Consider the following 14,378-nt stretch of genomic DNA (forward strand, 5'->3'; position numbering starts at 1 on the left):
GGCGCCGCAGTTATGAATATTGATTGTCACTTCAACTGATTGATGAAATAACAGAGGCAATCCTGTCCCCTGGGGGAGGGGAGGGGGGAGGGGTAATTGACCCCCCAGGCCGTCAGGTGGAGGGGGTTTGGGGGTTTGGGGGTTTAGTGGGGGTTTCGATTAACTATTAATTTGAAACTAAAAATGTGAGAAAAATACATCATAGTTTACATAATAATCTATTACCTGTTTTACATTATACTTTTTTACGATTTTATTAAACTATTTGTAGATCACTGCACGGATGATCACTGCACGGATGATCACTGCACGGATGATCACTGCACGGATGATCACTGCACGGATGATCACTGCACGGATGATCACTGCGCGGATGATCAATCCAGTATCGGCCCAATTCTCCGATTCATCAATCGCCGTCGCGCCAAAACTGCGCCCCTGAGAAATGGTCGCGCCAGGCTAATTGGATGAGGCTAGTGGCTAGTGGCTAGTGGCTAGTGGCTAGTGGCTAGTGGCTAGTGGCTGGTGGCTAGTTGCTAGATGCTGGTGGCTAGTGGTTAGTGACTGGTGGCTAGTGGCTAATGGCTAGTGGTTAGTGGCTAGTGGCTAGTGACAAGTGACTGGTGGCTAAGTGACTGGTGGCTAGTGGCTAGTGACTAGTGACTGGTGGCTAGTGGTTGGTGGCTAGTGGCTAGTGACTAGTGACTGGTGGCTAGTGGCTAGTGGCTAGTGGCTAGTGGCTAGTGACTGGTGGCTGGTTCCACCGCCAGGTCCCCGCTCTAGCCTTATAGCTGAACAAAAATTTCCCCTGCTATTCGCCGCCATTTTTTTGGGGTCGAAAAGCTCATTTTGGGGGAAACTCCGCCTCCCCCATCACTGTTTTGGGAGGGGGGGGAGGGGGGGAGAGATACAATCGAGGGATGATTATAAATATGAGAGAAAGATAGGGAAGGAAGAGGGGCGGGGAAGAGGGAAAGTTAACATGAAACTCGTAGGGAAGAAATGAGAGTAGGGTGAGTATAGAGTGAGTATAGGGTGAGTATAGGTTGAGTATAGGGTGAGTATAGGGTGAGTAGGGTGAGCATATGGTGAATATATAACGGGTAGGGTGACTATAGGATGAGTAGGGGGACTATAGGGTGAGTATATGGTGCGTATATGATGGGTAGGGTGACTATAGGATGGGTATATTGTGAGTATAGGGTGAGCATCTGGTGAGTATATGATTGGTAGGGTGACTATAAGATGAATAGGGTGAGTATAGGGTGAGTAGGGTGAGTATGGGGTGAATAGGTTGTGGGTAATTCACCGATTTTCTGACACGGTTAAGGTGCTGATGCATAGGTCTGAGTTTACTTTAATATATAATGAAGTGCTGGCAGGTCCCCGTTATTTAATAACGGCAACAGGGCTGACAACCTAACAATTATTTATCTACTTTGAGATACGACAGGTTAACCTGCCAGCACTACATATTATCTATTAAAGTAAACTCAGACCTATGCATCAGCACCTTAACCGTGTGCACCAACATTAGGATAGCCTTTCACGCTATCTTTATGTGTATAATTATTGTTTTAATTTAGCTTTTTAATTAATCACGAGAAAATTTATTCAAATAATTTGTTTGGTATTAGATAGAGCTTTGTTTTAATGAAAACATAGTTGACAAAATTATAACTCAGTACTCACTGCAGTGAGTGACAGAGAGCGCATTTTCTCGTCGACGAAAACGTGAAGTCACGGACGGACGGACGGACAGACGGACGGATGGACATGGCGAGCACAATAGTGCATTCTTTCCATAAATGAGGAAATGCGCTAAAAATATATTTTAGGAATAAATTTTACATTTTTTCATCCAGCCCAAGTTCCGGTCCCGCGGTATCAAGGCACGGCAGGTATTGCGGATCCGCGCTTTGAATAGTTTCTGTACCAGCGCAACACACAAGCAAACAATCAATTATACAACCAAATACATAAGCACACACATAAAACATAATATACATACACAGCTAGCTCCAAAACAAACACTCAAACCCCAAAAATATAAATATACACATAAATAAATTTTTTAATTACATATTGTTTAATACATATTGTTTTACATATTGTTTTAAATATATACATATTTATGTATGTATTTAAAATTTCAATATAGCTGTTTATGTGTTCAGAACATTTGTATAATGGCTGTGTAGTTATTGAAAGTTTCAATTCATTTATATACAGATGATAATGGAATCAGCATTTTGAGTTTAAAGATGTTACATCATCTTGATCAAAATATTTTACTATAGTCTTGGGAAGTATTCTCTAAGTGTAAGGAGATTCAAATTATGGACCATTTGGTTTTTGGATGTTTTTTATATGTGTATGTTATAAATTTTGAAATCTTCATAATATCAGAAACTTAATAGAAGTTCCATGCGTCTGCAATTTATGAGGTATAAATAAATGGTCACGGGTTATGTCTACAAATAGATAAGCAAAGTATATTCATTTAAGCTGTATAAAAGTCCGTTGTATTATTTATGTATGAATGTTTAAAATATCCCCTATAGGAAGCTGTATAGATGTATTGAGATGGAAAAATTCTCTCAACTCTTCGTTATAAAAACTTTCACAAGTTCTCAACTCTTTCACTTCCGAAAGTTCACAGCGGCCACAAACGCGGAAGTTTTTCAAGAACTTCACAAAAGCTCAGGAATTTCAGGCATGCAGAAAAAAATTCGGCTACCTGAGGCGCAAAAAACGGTCGCGCCTGACCAGCGGTCACCAAAAAACGTTTGCTTCGCACACGTTTTTTTATTATGTTTCCTTGTCTATTAAAATAGTTGATCGCTATTAAGCGGTGGAGTCGAGGCAGCCGGCCGCCTATAAGGCGCCTATGATCTTGATCGGCCATTCGGTTCACAGCCAATATATGCAATGGTAACTAATAAAATGTTTTATTTTAAATAAATAATTATCTTCACATTCCTACCTTCTTACCTTCTTCCTACCTTACGTTACGTTATTGTAACGTAATTTCAACGTTATTTCAATGTTATTTCTACGTTATTTCAATGTTATTTCAACGTTATTTCAACGTTATTTCAACGTTATTTCAACGGTATTTCAATGTTATTCCCACGTTATGTCAACTTGATTTAAACGTTATTTCAACGGTATTTCAACGTTATTCCAACGTTATTTCCATTTAATTTTAACGTTATTTCAACGTAATTTCAAATTAATTTCAACGTTATTTCAATCTAATATCAACGTTATTTCAACAATATTTCAACGTTATTTCATCAGTATTTCGACGTCATTTAATTTCTTCACAAACTACACTTATCGGCGTGTTATCGACGGCCTACCTAAGGATAACGTAAGGCCATCATTGCCCTGACATGCAAAGTGAAATGATACGATGATGTTGATGTTATTTTTCCCTCAGTGAGAAGCTGCGATGATGTAAGGCTGATAATAATGGTAATCATTGAGTTTCTGAGATGATGCAGTTATGTTACGCGTATAATGATAATTATTGTGTGGTTATATTGTCTCCGTTCTCTCCTCAATGTCATCCCTCTTCCCCAATATCATCCCTCTCTCCTCTGTCTGCTCCCTTCCCTCTTCTTTCCCTTGTCACTTTTCACTCCCCTCTTTACCCCCTTTTCAGCGCATTTTCTCATTTATGGAAAAAATGCACTATTGTGCTCGCCATGTCTGTCTGTCTGTCTGTCCGTTTGTCCGTCCGTCCGTCTGTCCGTCCGTCCGTCCGTGACCTCAAGTTTTCGTCGACGACAAAATGCGCTCTCTGTCACTCACTGCAGTGAGTACTGAGTTATATTTTTTCCCTATCTTCCCACCTCCCTTGCCCCGCCCCCATCCCCCCCTCCGGATGCCCGAACCTAACGCATTTTTTTTCGCGTTTAGTTCGTCCGTTTTTTGCGTGCAAGGGTTACTTGGACGACGCTTTTTGTGCCCGCGCGGCTAATTGAATATTCCGTCCAGCTGCTGTGTGGTGCTGTGTGCTGTGATGTGTTCTGTACTGTGTGCTCTGCTGTTGTGTGGTGTTGTGTAGTGCATGCTGTGATGTGTGCTGTACTGTGTGCTCTGCTGTTGTGTGGTGTTGTGTAGTGCTGTGTGCTGCTATATAATGTGCTGTGGGCTGATGTGTGGCTTGTTATATGCTGCTGTGTGATGTGTTGCTGAGTGATGTGATGTGTGCTGCTGTGCAATGTGCAGCGTGCAGCTGTGTAATGTGCTGTGTGATGCTATATGATCAACAGTATGGTGCTGTGTGGTGTGCTGTGTGATGTACGGAGTGATGCTGTGTCCTGCCGATGACCGCATTAAGGCTGGATGGTCGGGGGCGAACGGTATTTTAAAGTAGTATCCAGGATACTTATATATCGTGTCGGGATATTGTATATAGGGGCTGTTGGGGCGCGTATCCAGGATACTTATCGTGTCGGGATATTGTATAATAATGCGTTACCAGCACATTCAAATGTTTTATTGGTATTAATCCACCACCAAATTAATTGAAAAGAAGTAGAGAAGTGGAAACAGGGAAGGAGAACGGTGTAAAGGAAGAAGACAGAACTAGAGAGAGAAAATGATGAAAGTGAAGAATGAGAAGGAGAAGATTGGAGAAAAAGAGGAAGGAAAATGTGGATATACTGTAGATTAAGGAAAGCGGAATGAAAATTAATTTAACTTTGCTTATTTTTATCAAAAAAGACAGAATATTTCATTGGTACACTGGGCCCTTTGACCATCGCTGCTGGTTCGTGTTATACATCAGCCCCTGTATATTGCGACGCCAGGCTAAGAAAACACAAACTTCGAAAAATATATATACACGTTTTTAAGAATAATAATGGAAGGCTGTGGAGTAATGGACGAGGGCGAAATAAGAGAAGGACATCGAATAATGGAAGGCAGCAAAAGGTCGGGTGATGACCAAGCAAAAATTCTTGACCCTCTCAATTCATGAGATTTCCATTAAATTTTTTACACTCAAGAGTTTGAAGAAAATCGATTGGCAATTGATTTTTTCTGCGCCGCGCGCGTATTCATGAAGCGTGTGGCCTCCTTGGGTGAAATTATCGCCGGGTTATCGTCGGCCGCGCTGGTCAGATTGTAGTGATTGTATTTTGACCGATACGTGATTGTTGAGTAGTTGAATGAACATTACAAATCTACCCTCAATACAAATGATGTTGAAACAATGTTGATTACGAATTGATTTAGTTGAAATAACGTTTAATAAACGTTATTTCACTGTTAGATAACAGGATAACCAACCACGATGGTGGAGGGCAGTCAAGAATGTGTGTTATTTTGAATTCCTATTAATAAAATCCTTCAGGACTAAAAGCATATTAGGAGACAGCAAAATAGATAGAGAGATGCAGTCTTTATAAAAATTTTACGCAGTTGATATTTACAGACGCATTTTCTGTACAATTTCTGTGTGACCGAAACAGTATGTTTAAGTAATAAGATGGTTTTGACGGTCTAAAAGGTTAAACTACAACTAATTTTACAATGTATTACTTGCCACTCGGCACACTAAATATTGTAATGCTATTGACTAGGTGAGCAAACTATTGAGCGGAGAAAAACTGTATGCGAGTGCACCACAATTTCCGCCTACATATTTAATTGAACAATGATTAACTTTTACACATTTTCATTACTCACTGTAATCAAATTTTTTTCACTGTCCTATCTTATCACACCGAACTTTCTTAACCTGCGGTAGAACTCCTAAAAAATATCATGAATATAAGATATAATAGAGTGCAAGAGACTGAACTGCATGCATGTGTGTCAATTGGACATTTCTTCCTTGTTTCGGAACTTCATAGCGTTAGTCATTATATCAAACACTGAAAATATGTATATGTGTTTCCTGCCTGGCAAAATTATTCATAATTATTATAAACTTCCAATAATCAAGATGACCTCAGACGACGAACCATTATATAGTGAGCAGGAGCCTTATCGGATGATGGGTTTTAACCCTCTATAATGCCGTATGTTACATTCGGGGAGCATAACTTTCAACTTAAATTATACGTAAACTATTGAGTGTAGCAACCTGAGGACGTTTGTACGCAACAGTGAACATTTTAAAGTTGTCGTACGTGGCGGCAACCATCAGTGCAAGTCATTTTGCGCTCACTAGAACGTATCCTTTTTGGGAAGTAGGCGCGTGACAATATTGCTCCGGTTACTCGTGCCAGGCGGTAGAAGAGAAATATGTAGAACAATTGCACTTAATATTCAAAGAGTGTAATTGGAGATTATATCAAATCAGTGTAATTTCAGTACATACAATTCATAAGAATTATTAAGCTCTTTAAATGCCATTGTAGCGCTCTCTTCACAGACGTTTCCAGTGGGTTCTTATCTTACTTCTATTTTAGCTTATCTTATTATTACCTTATATATAGCATTTCTTACTTCTACCCTAGCTTATCTTACTTCCACATTAACATATCTTATTTCTAAATTAGCATATCTTACCACTATCTTATCATATCTTCCTTCGATCTTGGCATATCTTACTTTATCTTAGCATATCTAACCTCTATCTTAGCATATCTAACCTCTATCTCAGCATACCTTACTTCTAAATTAGCATATCTTACCACTATCTTAGCATATCTTACTTCTATCTTAGCATATCCTATCACCGGCCTCTATCACCCTCCACTTTATCACCAGCCTCTATCACCCTCCACTTTATCACCAGCCTCTATCACCCTCCACTCCACCACCACCACTCATGTGTACCCCAGGAGTCACCACCACCCAAAAGTCGCCACCTCTCCCACCACTCGAGTGGTTGCCCACTCTAATCCCACTCAGCTGCTGCGATTTTCTTTCAGACCAACGCGCGTCTTTGCATGCGTCATTGTTGCACGCGCAAAAATTTTACAATACCCAGGGTATGGCGAAGGGGTGAAGGGGAGGAAGGTAAAGCGAAGGGGTGAAAGGGAGGAGGGTTAAGAAAGGGACCCAGTGACCCAGGGTTGCATGAGGGTTGACAGGCGTCAGGGATCAGGTTTTAAAAATGCATGTGATACTGGGAAGAAATGGGGTTAGGTTAGGTCTCATGTTCGCTGCAGGGCTCTCGTACGTGAATATAATTTTTTGAATATTTGATATTTCGTAAATTGCTAGAACACAATTTGTGAATCACTATATTGTAACTGCATTGTACTATTTCACTATGAAGTAGGTATGTTGTAAGAACTCAAAAACTATGTTGTAACATCGTAATAAGTAGGAGGCTACTACATGACAGCTATGTGAAAAGTATGTGGTTATTTAAACTTTCTTTAATAACATATCGACTGAATTTATTGTTATTTCTTTATTTCGATGTTGCATGAATGAATTGATAGTTTGATTGACAATACAGGCGAAATTTTAATCAAATAGAAACCGAAAATTAAACTGAAACTGAAATACTCGAAATCCAAATTATATCGAATGGATACAAAACTTTCTATAGAGGCCCAAACTTTAAACTTATTTAATGTTATAAAGCAAATTTAGCCGCCGAAACTGATAAAGGGTTAACATGTGGTGGTAATTTTTGTATTTAATTGAGAAGAATATCAACCTGTGTAACACTAAATATCATAACGTTATAAGTATTCATTAATTTTCTCGTATATTTTGCAACATTCGATCTAGACCATGCTTCATATAGAGCATTCAAGACATTCTCTCGTAACGTTCGAGACATTCTCTCTTAACAATCGAGACATTCTCTCTTAACATTCGAGACATTCTCTCGCAACGATGTGGCGAGTCTTGTGCAGTTATCATACATTGTTTCAATGACTGGAGAACATTCGCAATAATATTACTTCAACATTTTTAATAATACTTCTCTATTTCGGTACCTACTAATAATAATAATTTAATATTAATATTACTCTACATATAATATTACCACAACAATAATATTACTCTCGAGATGATTATAAAGAATTTAGTTTCCGTTCAGAAACTAGTTGCAACTACCGTCAATAATTAACTATTGTACAATCAGAAAAATTAGTGAAATTTTGTCCAAGTTTCACTGCACTGTCTACCCAGACGTGGGTCATTCTACCCCATTTTGTCCCTCAAAATTACGTATCAATGATGCGTCCGCTCCCTGCTTGAGATGTTGTTAAGGAACTGTGACTACTTGGACGATACGATACATTTATTTAACTAAGTGTACGACACTTCTAAAATATTCTACACAACTACAATATTCTGCCATTGTAACCCCCGGTGTCCCCCACCCCATCTCCCCACCCACCCCTCGTCCAACCTTTCCCCCACCCCAATCCAACCCTCTCCCCCCCAGGAGGTGGGGCTGGCATAGAGGTGGGCCTCTCAAGTGGGCGGTGAGGCGAACAATGGAGCCCGCAGGACTTTGTTGCAGGCGCCAGTGTTGCAGCTGTTGCCCTCTCGCCCACCTCACTAATCCTGCCAACTAATATTGCCTACTCTGTCTGGGACCCGGTACTCTGAGGGCCCCGGTACTCTGATGGTCCCGGTACCCTGATGGCCCCGGTACTCTGAGGGCCCCGGTACTCTGAGGGCCCCGGTACTCTGAGGGCCCCGGTACTCTGATGGTCCCGGTACTCTGAGGATACCGGTACTTACCGGTACTATAATTGTCTCGATACTCTGATGGCCCCGTTATTCTGAGAGCTCCGGTACTCTGATGGTCCCGTTACTTTAAATACCGGTACTCTGATGGCCCCGTTATTCTGAGAGCTCCGGTACTCTGATGGCCCGGTACTCTGAGGGCCCCGGTACTCTGATGGCCCGGGTACTCTGAGGGCCCGGTACTCTGATGGCCTCGGTACTCTGATGGCCCCGGTACTCTGATGGCCCCGGTACTCTGATGGCCCCGGTACTCTGAACTGAGGGCCCCGGTACTCTGATGGCCCCGGTACTCTGATGGCCCCGGTACTCTGAGGGCCCCGGTACTCTGAGGGCCCCGGTACTCTGAGGGCCCTGTTGCGTAAAGCAACACATCACGTTGCCAAGTTAGCGGGAACTCAAAATTATGTTATAAGTTTTATTTAGAAAATAATTCCAAGCAGGAAACGAATACAGGTGCATCATTTAATGAAAATACTATGACAAAGACCAAAAATTCCCTGAATGATAATTCAATACAAATGGGATGATTGGATGATTCAATACACGTGGATACAGCTGATGATTGCAGTGCTGGTGGTTGATGCGTCAGTATCTTCATTCAACGGTCGCTATAAGCGTCCATAGTCACGATGGTCCACAATTATTTAATAAATGATTGAACTTGCAAGAAAATTCCGGCGGAAGGTAGAGCCAGTAACAGCACCATAGTCGAATAGACGCATCCAACCATGTTCGACCATAATATATAGTACTCAGACAACCATGATCTTGGCAAATAAATAAGTGACAGACTGCTGCGTCGGATGAGGATCTTGGAGTCTTGTTTCGACAGACCAGCACACGGTAACTACGGGCAGCCACGCCCGCTAATGAAGGTGGCTCAAGCGAGAGTGAGTTGATAAGCTAAAGTTCATCTTCTGCTTTCGAGTTCTGCGTTGGAAAAAAAGAAAATGTGCGACTGACCGTTGGCAGACAGTCGGGCCGCTACAGCCCCATACCCTCAGCCACATTATGCACGCTCCTCTCCGACGCTGCACGCGCGGTGCAGTTTAGCCAATAATGGACATTAGCATAGCGTGCCAGTGTCCATTGCCCATTGCCATTGATGCAATAATAGACATTAGCATAGCGTGCCAGTGTCCATTGCCCATTGCCATTGATGCAATAATAGACATTAGCATAGCGTGCCAGTGTCCATTGCCCATTGCCATTGATGCAATAATGGACATTAGCATAGCGTGGCGAGTGTCCATTGATAATACAGTTTGATCAATGGATGGAAATTAGATCAGAATGTCCAGAATGCAAATGATGGTTCGGGGCGCGTGTGCTGCACAATACTGCACCTGATGTGAGGGCAAAATATTGTGCCTGATTGTGTAAACGAATCGCTTCGTTTTTTGTTGGATTTATTCCATCACCACAAAACTTATATTATTTCATATAGGAAAATATTTAATGTTATTAAAATTTTACAGATTTAGTCATCATGCGAGGTGTTTTTTCATTTACCTGATGCCTGGAGAACTGCACAGCACTGCAAATAACATGTTAATGGACCTTGCTAACGAAAATATTTACACTCGATCCGAAATCAGAATAAAAATATCTGTCACGTCATACATTTTGTATTATAGCAATCGCTCATACACACATAATATGCTCTTGAATTTATTCATTTTGAATTTCTAGAGGCCTCAAACTTCGCTGTTTTCCTGTACTTTTCGTTCCACTAAACCGGCGAATTTTACACTAACGTACACCTGATCAATTTACCCTGAGTGGATCTCTGATACAAAACAGGAATTCTGGAACATTGGCTTGGCAGACATTCCACTTTATGCCCTTTTTGTCCCATAAAGCTGAACAAAATTGTCAAAATAGTAAGCATAAAAGATTAAGTTCTTACTTTCTACATAAGATGACGAGTCTAGAGACTGAGAGTCTCTACACAAAAAATTGGGTTTACAATTATAATTGTTTGAAAAATAAATAATGATTATATCAATTAGGGAACAATATTATTGTAAAATATTTAGCTAAAGAGCCTCACTGACCAAAATCTCTCAATATAATTGATTAAAGCTTATAACTAAAAGTTCATATTGTTTCTAATTTCAGATTATTAGTCCCTCATGTAAAACTGAATATTTGTCGATAAAGAAAACTAAAGTTTGTATGGAAAACTAAAATAAAACTTAGCGTGGATGGAATTTTTCGGATTTGAACAATTCACAATTGATGCTCGTGTCTTCAATATGCAATAAAAGTAGCATCATAGCCGTAACTATGAATAATTTGGCAAGCATAAATTTTATTTCTAATTATCAGTCATTATATATTATTTACTGCTATATAAATTTATAAAATTTTGAAATTACATAGTGACAAGACAGGTCTCGGTAGTCAGTAACTACCACTAATACTACTAGTTGGCTGCTACTGATTGAATACTATTTTTTTTATTTCGCCTTCGTTCGCAAGTTATACGGCTATGCAGAAAAGCGATTGGCATCTATCTGGCCGATTGTTAAGTTTACAGCGAGCATATAACATCTCCCAAATTAATATTCATGGCTCGATGAAACTTTGCACATGTATATACATATTTGGCTATAACAGTGATGTTGAGGTTGCGATAATTTTTCGATTTCGCCTTCTTTTCTTTATTTGCGCTAGTTAAAAATGACAAATATCGTTCAAGATAAATGACACATTAAGTGATCCGATTCAGTCTAAAAATTTCCTCAAGTGATCGGTCCACTTTAGAGACAAATATCCAAATGACGATGTTTGACGAATAAGATGGAAATACGGTTAATTAAGCAAGATTAGCCCAAATGTAAAGGTTTAAAGTATCAGTATTGGCATGCAATTAGTAATGCAATTGAATGAAACTGACAGGGCTAATATTACCGAAGTGTGAACATGCGGCAGAAGAAAATTATAATTTAATGTAAAACCGCAGCAAAACACACAAAGGCGGTAACATCGGCTGTTGTCTTACCGTCAACTTTCTTTCTAAATTTAAAGACCAAGCAAATACCTTGCACTAGCGATGCAGGCCGTGCACTAGCGATGCAGGCCGTGCACTAGCGATGCAGGCCGTGCACTAGCGATGCAGGCCGTGCACTAGCGATGCAGGCCGTGCACAAGCGATGTAGGCCGTGCACTAGCGATGCAGATCGGCCGTGTACTAGCGGTGCAGGCCGTACACTAGCGATGCAGGCCGTGCACAAGCGGTGTAGGCCGTGCACTAGCGATGCAGATCGGCCGTGTACTAGCGGTGCAGGCCGTGCACTAGCGATGCAGGCCGTGCACAAGCGATGTAGGCCGTGCACTAGCGATGCAGATCGGCCGTGTACTAGCGATGCAGGCCGTGCACAAGCGATGTAGGCCGCGGACTAGCGATGCAGATCGGCCGTGCACTAGCGATGCAGGCCGTGCACAAGCGGTGGAGACCATGCACCAGCGATGGTGCAGGCCGTGCACTAGCGATGGTTCAGGCCGTGCACTAGCCTCCTCTTTGATAGGAAAGGTCCAAGAGTTAACATTATTTTCCTTTGATTAAAATCAAAATATATGATAAGAGCATTTCGAATTTAAATTTAATTTGCATTCAAATTCAGAAGCTGCATGCACACTACAGCCAAAAGTAGGTAGCAGTATTTATAAGTACACTGATGAAGTTACGTTGAAGTCTGTAATGCCTCAACAAATCTGCCACTGGAACCTCAAATATGTATATTATTTTAGGCTCACTCACTGCATTTCATATCGAAACTTACTCACGTCATTTCAATGATTTGGAGCACTCATAATCAATGATTTTATATTGCTCTCTTTCATAGCATTTATATGGAAAATGTACTAAGAGTATTAATACTGTTTGGGAAAAGAGGCTTGAAAACGTACAAAAAATATTGTTAAAACACGCGTAATGTCTAACAAACGTCCTTGATTTACAAGGCTTGATTCTAGTTCCGCTATAGCGGTGCGGCAGTTCCTTGTTCACAAATGAAATATCAAGGTAAAAATATGAACAATATAATGTTGATACTTATTGTGCAATATGAATACAAATAACGGAATACAGTAGATATTTCAAAAATGTTTTACTCCACGATACGCGACCTAAATAAGCTTTATCGGATTATTCTGACAAATTAATTGAAAAGTTTTGCAGAATTCCATTGAATAATGTGTAAACAGCCAATTAATGTCCATAAAATAAAAGGCCACAGAATACATGATCTTAATTCGATTTAATATCTCAAAGCTTGCAATGTCTGGGATATGACGTCACAAATGAGAACGTCTTCCTGTGTATAAGTGTCAGAATACTGATAAGCAGGTGGCCTCAAAGCATATTCAATGCTTTATATAGGATCAGGAATTTTCAATACAACTTCAATGAATAAATACGTACAATATTACATTTTGAATATCATGCAGAAGCTTTAGTTACTTCTATTAAAATTAAATTTTTTTTTCATCATCTGATGGCTTTTTAGATGCCGTCTATTAGTCAAACAATTACATCAAAATAACTTTAGCTCGAAAATTTCAAACACCTGAGTGATAGAATGTGCATACAGCCATAGGGCTATAATTTATTGTGGAAAAACATATGAAACAGACGGTGCAAATAATCATTATACATTTGCGCTCCCAGCTGATCGATGCTCATTTCTCACAAACTACTTAGGTTGTGTCATTTATACATGTGATAAAGTAGTTTCACAGTCCATGAAATTGGTCCAGGAGTGATTTGTAATTGTAGTGAACGTGTGGGTTGCGGAACTCGTTCTCTCTCTTATAATAACAGTTTCTATTGCGTTTGTATTGTGTTGCGGTCGCTAGTTGGTTATATATAAATAAATATCCAGAATGGATGTCGATCCAATTTTAGAAGATAGTCGGAGTCTAGAATCTTTAGAGGTAAGGGAAATTCGTCCTGTCTGTCAACTTGCAAAGTGAACCTGTTTTGAACACGGAAGCCAAATTATTGACGCTTCATATTCTCATCTAGACTTGTTAATTGATAGGTTGGTAGCTTTCACATTTGAATTTAGAAATTTTTTATTCTGTAATCCTATACTGACTTCTGTTGGTAATTTTCTACTAAATGATGATTCTTGAATATTTTTTAAAGCTTCTAGCTATAGCTATTAGCTACCTATTTTAACTGTCACTTGAATTTTTCTGCTTAGCCATTAAATAGTGCTGGAATTGCCTGCAGATTTAGTTAGGTAATTAAAATATCTCAATTAGCTACCTATAAAAATCATTTAGGTACAGCAATTTTGAAATATATTAATATAGACAAGACAATGAGTCTTAGGTATTTACAGGATTTAAATTTCCTTACTGGTTTCTGAAATCTTGTAACTTGTGAGTCCAATCAGTCCATGGAGTCCATGGTGCAATTCTAGGATTGGTGCCACACATACCTAGTGGCAAAGCAGAATTTTTTTTAGCCTCTATCTAAAGTTCATTTTTGAGCATGGTGGCAATCCATAGGTTATTCAAAAGAACCTGTTCTTATGTCATTTTGAACCAATCAACGCTTCTTTACGGACCGATCGTAAAACACCTTCACCGGCAAAAGCTTTTGCACTTCTGAAGAAAGTCAGCTGACAGCTACACTGGCCGTGGGGCGTGGTGGACCGAATTTGAATTTGAATGAATCC

The 14,378-nt window shown here is 39.9% G+C and overlaps 1 protein-coding gene across 1 annotated transcript in view; it reads left to right on the forward strand.

Moving 5' to 3' along the window:
• Positions 1-13,418: 13,418 nt before the first annotated feature.
• LOC108669865 (beta-TrCP) overlaps positions 13,419-14,378 on the forward strand; it is a 15,858-nt gene continuing 14,898 nt past the window's right edge. The window contains exon 1 of the mRNA XM_018157296.2: positions 13,419-13,626. Within this exon, the coding sequence (XP_018012785.1) occupies positions 13,576-13,626 (51 nt within the window). The 5' untranslated portion in view covers positions 13,419-13,575. The remainder of the gene's footprint in view (positions 13,627-14,378) is intronic.

This window comes from Hyalella azteca, unplaced genomic scaffold (genome assembly GCF_000764305.2).
Source record: "Hyalella azteca isolate HAZT.00-mixed unplaced genomic scaffold, Hazt_2.0.2 contig5927, whole genome shotgun sequence".
NCBI classification, from domain to species: Eukaryota; Metazoa; Arthropoda; class Malacostraca; order Amphipoda; family Hyalellidae; genus Hyalella; species Hyalella azteca.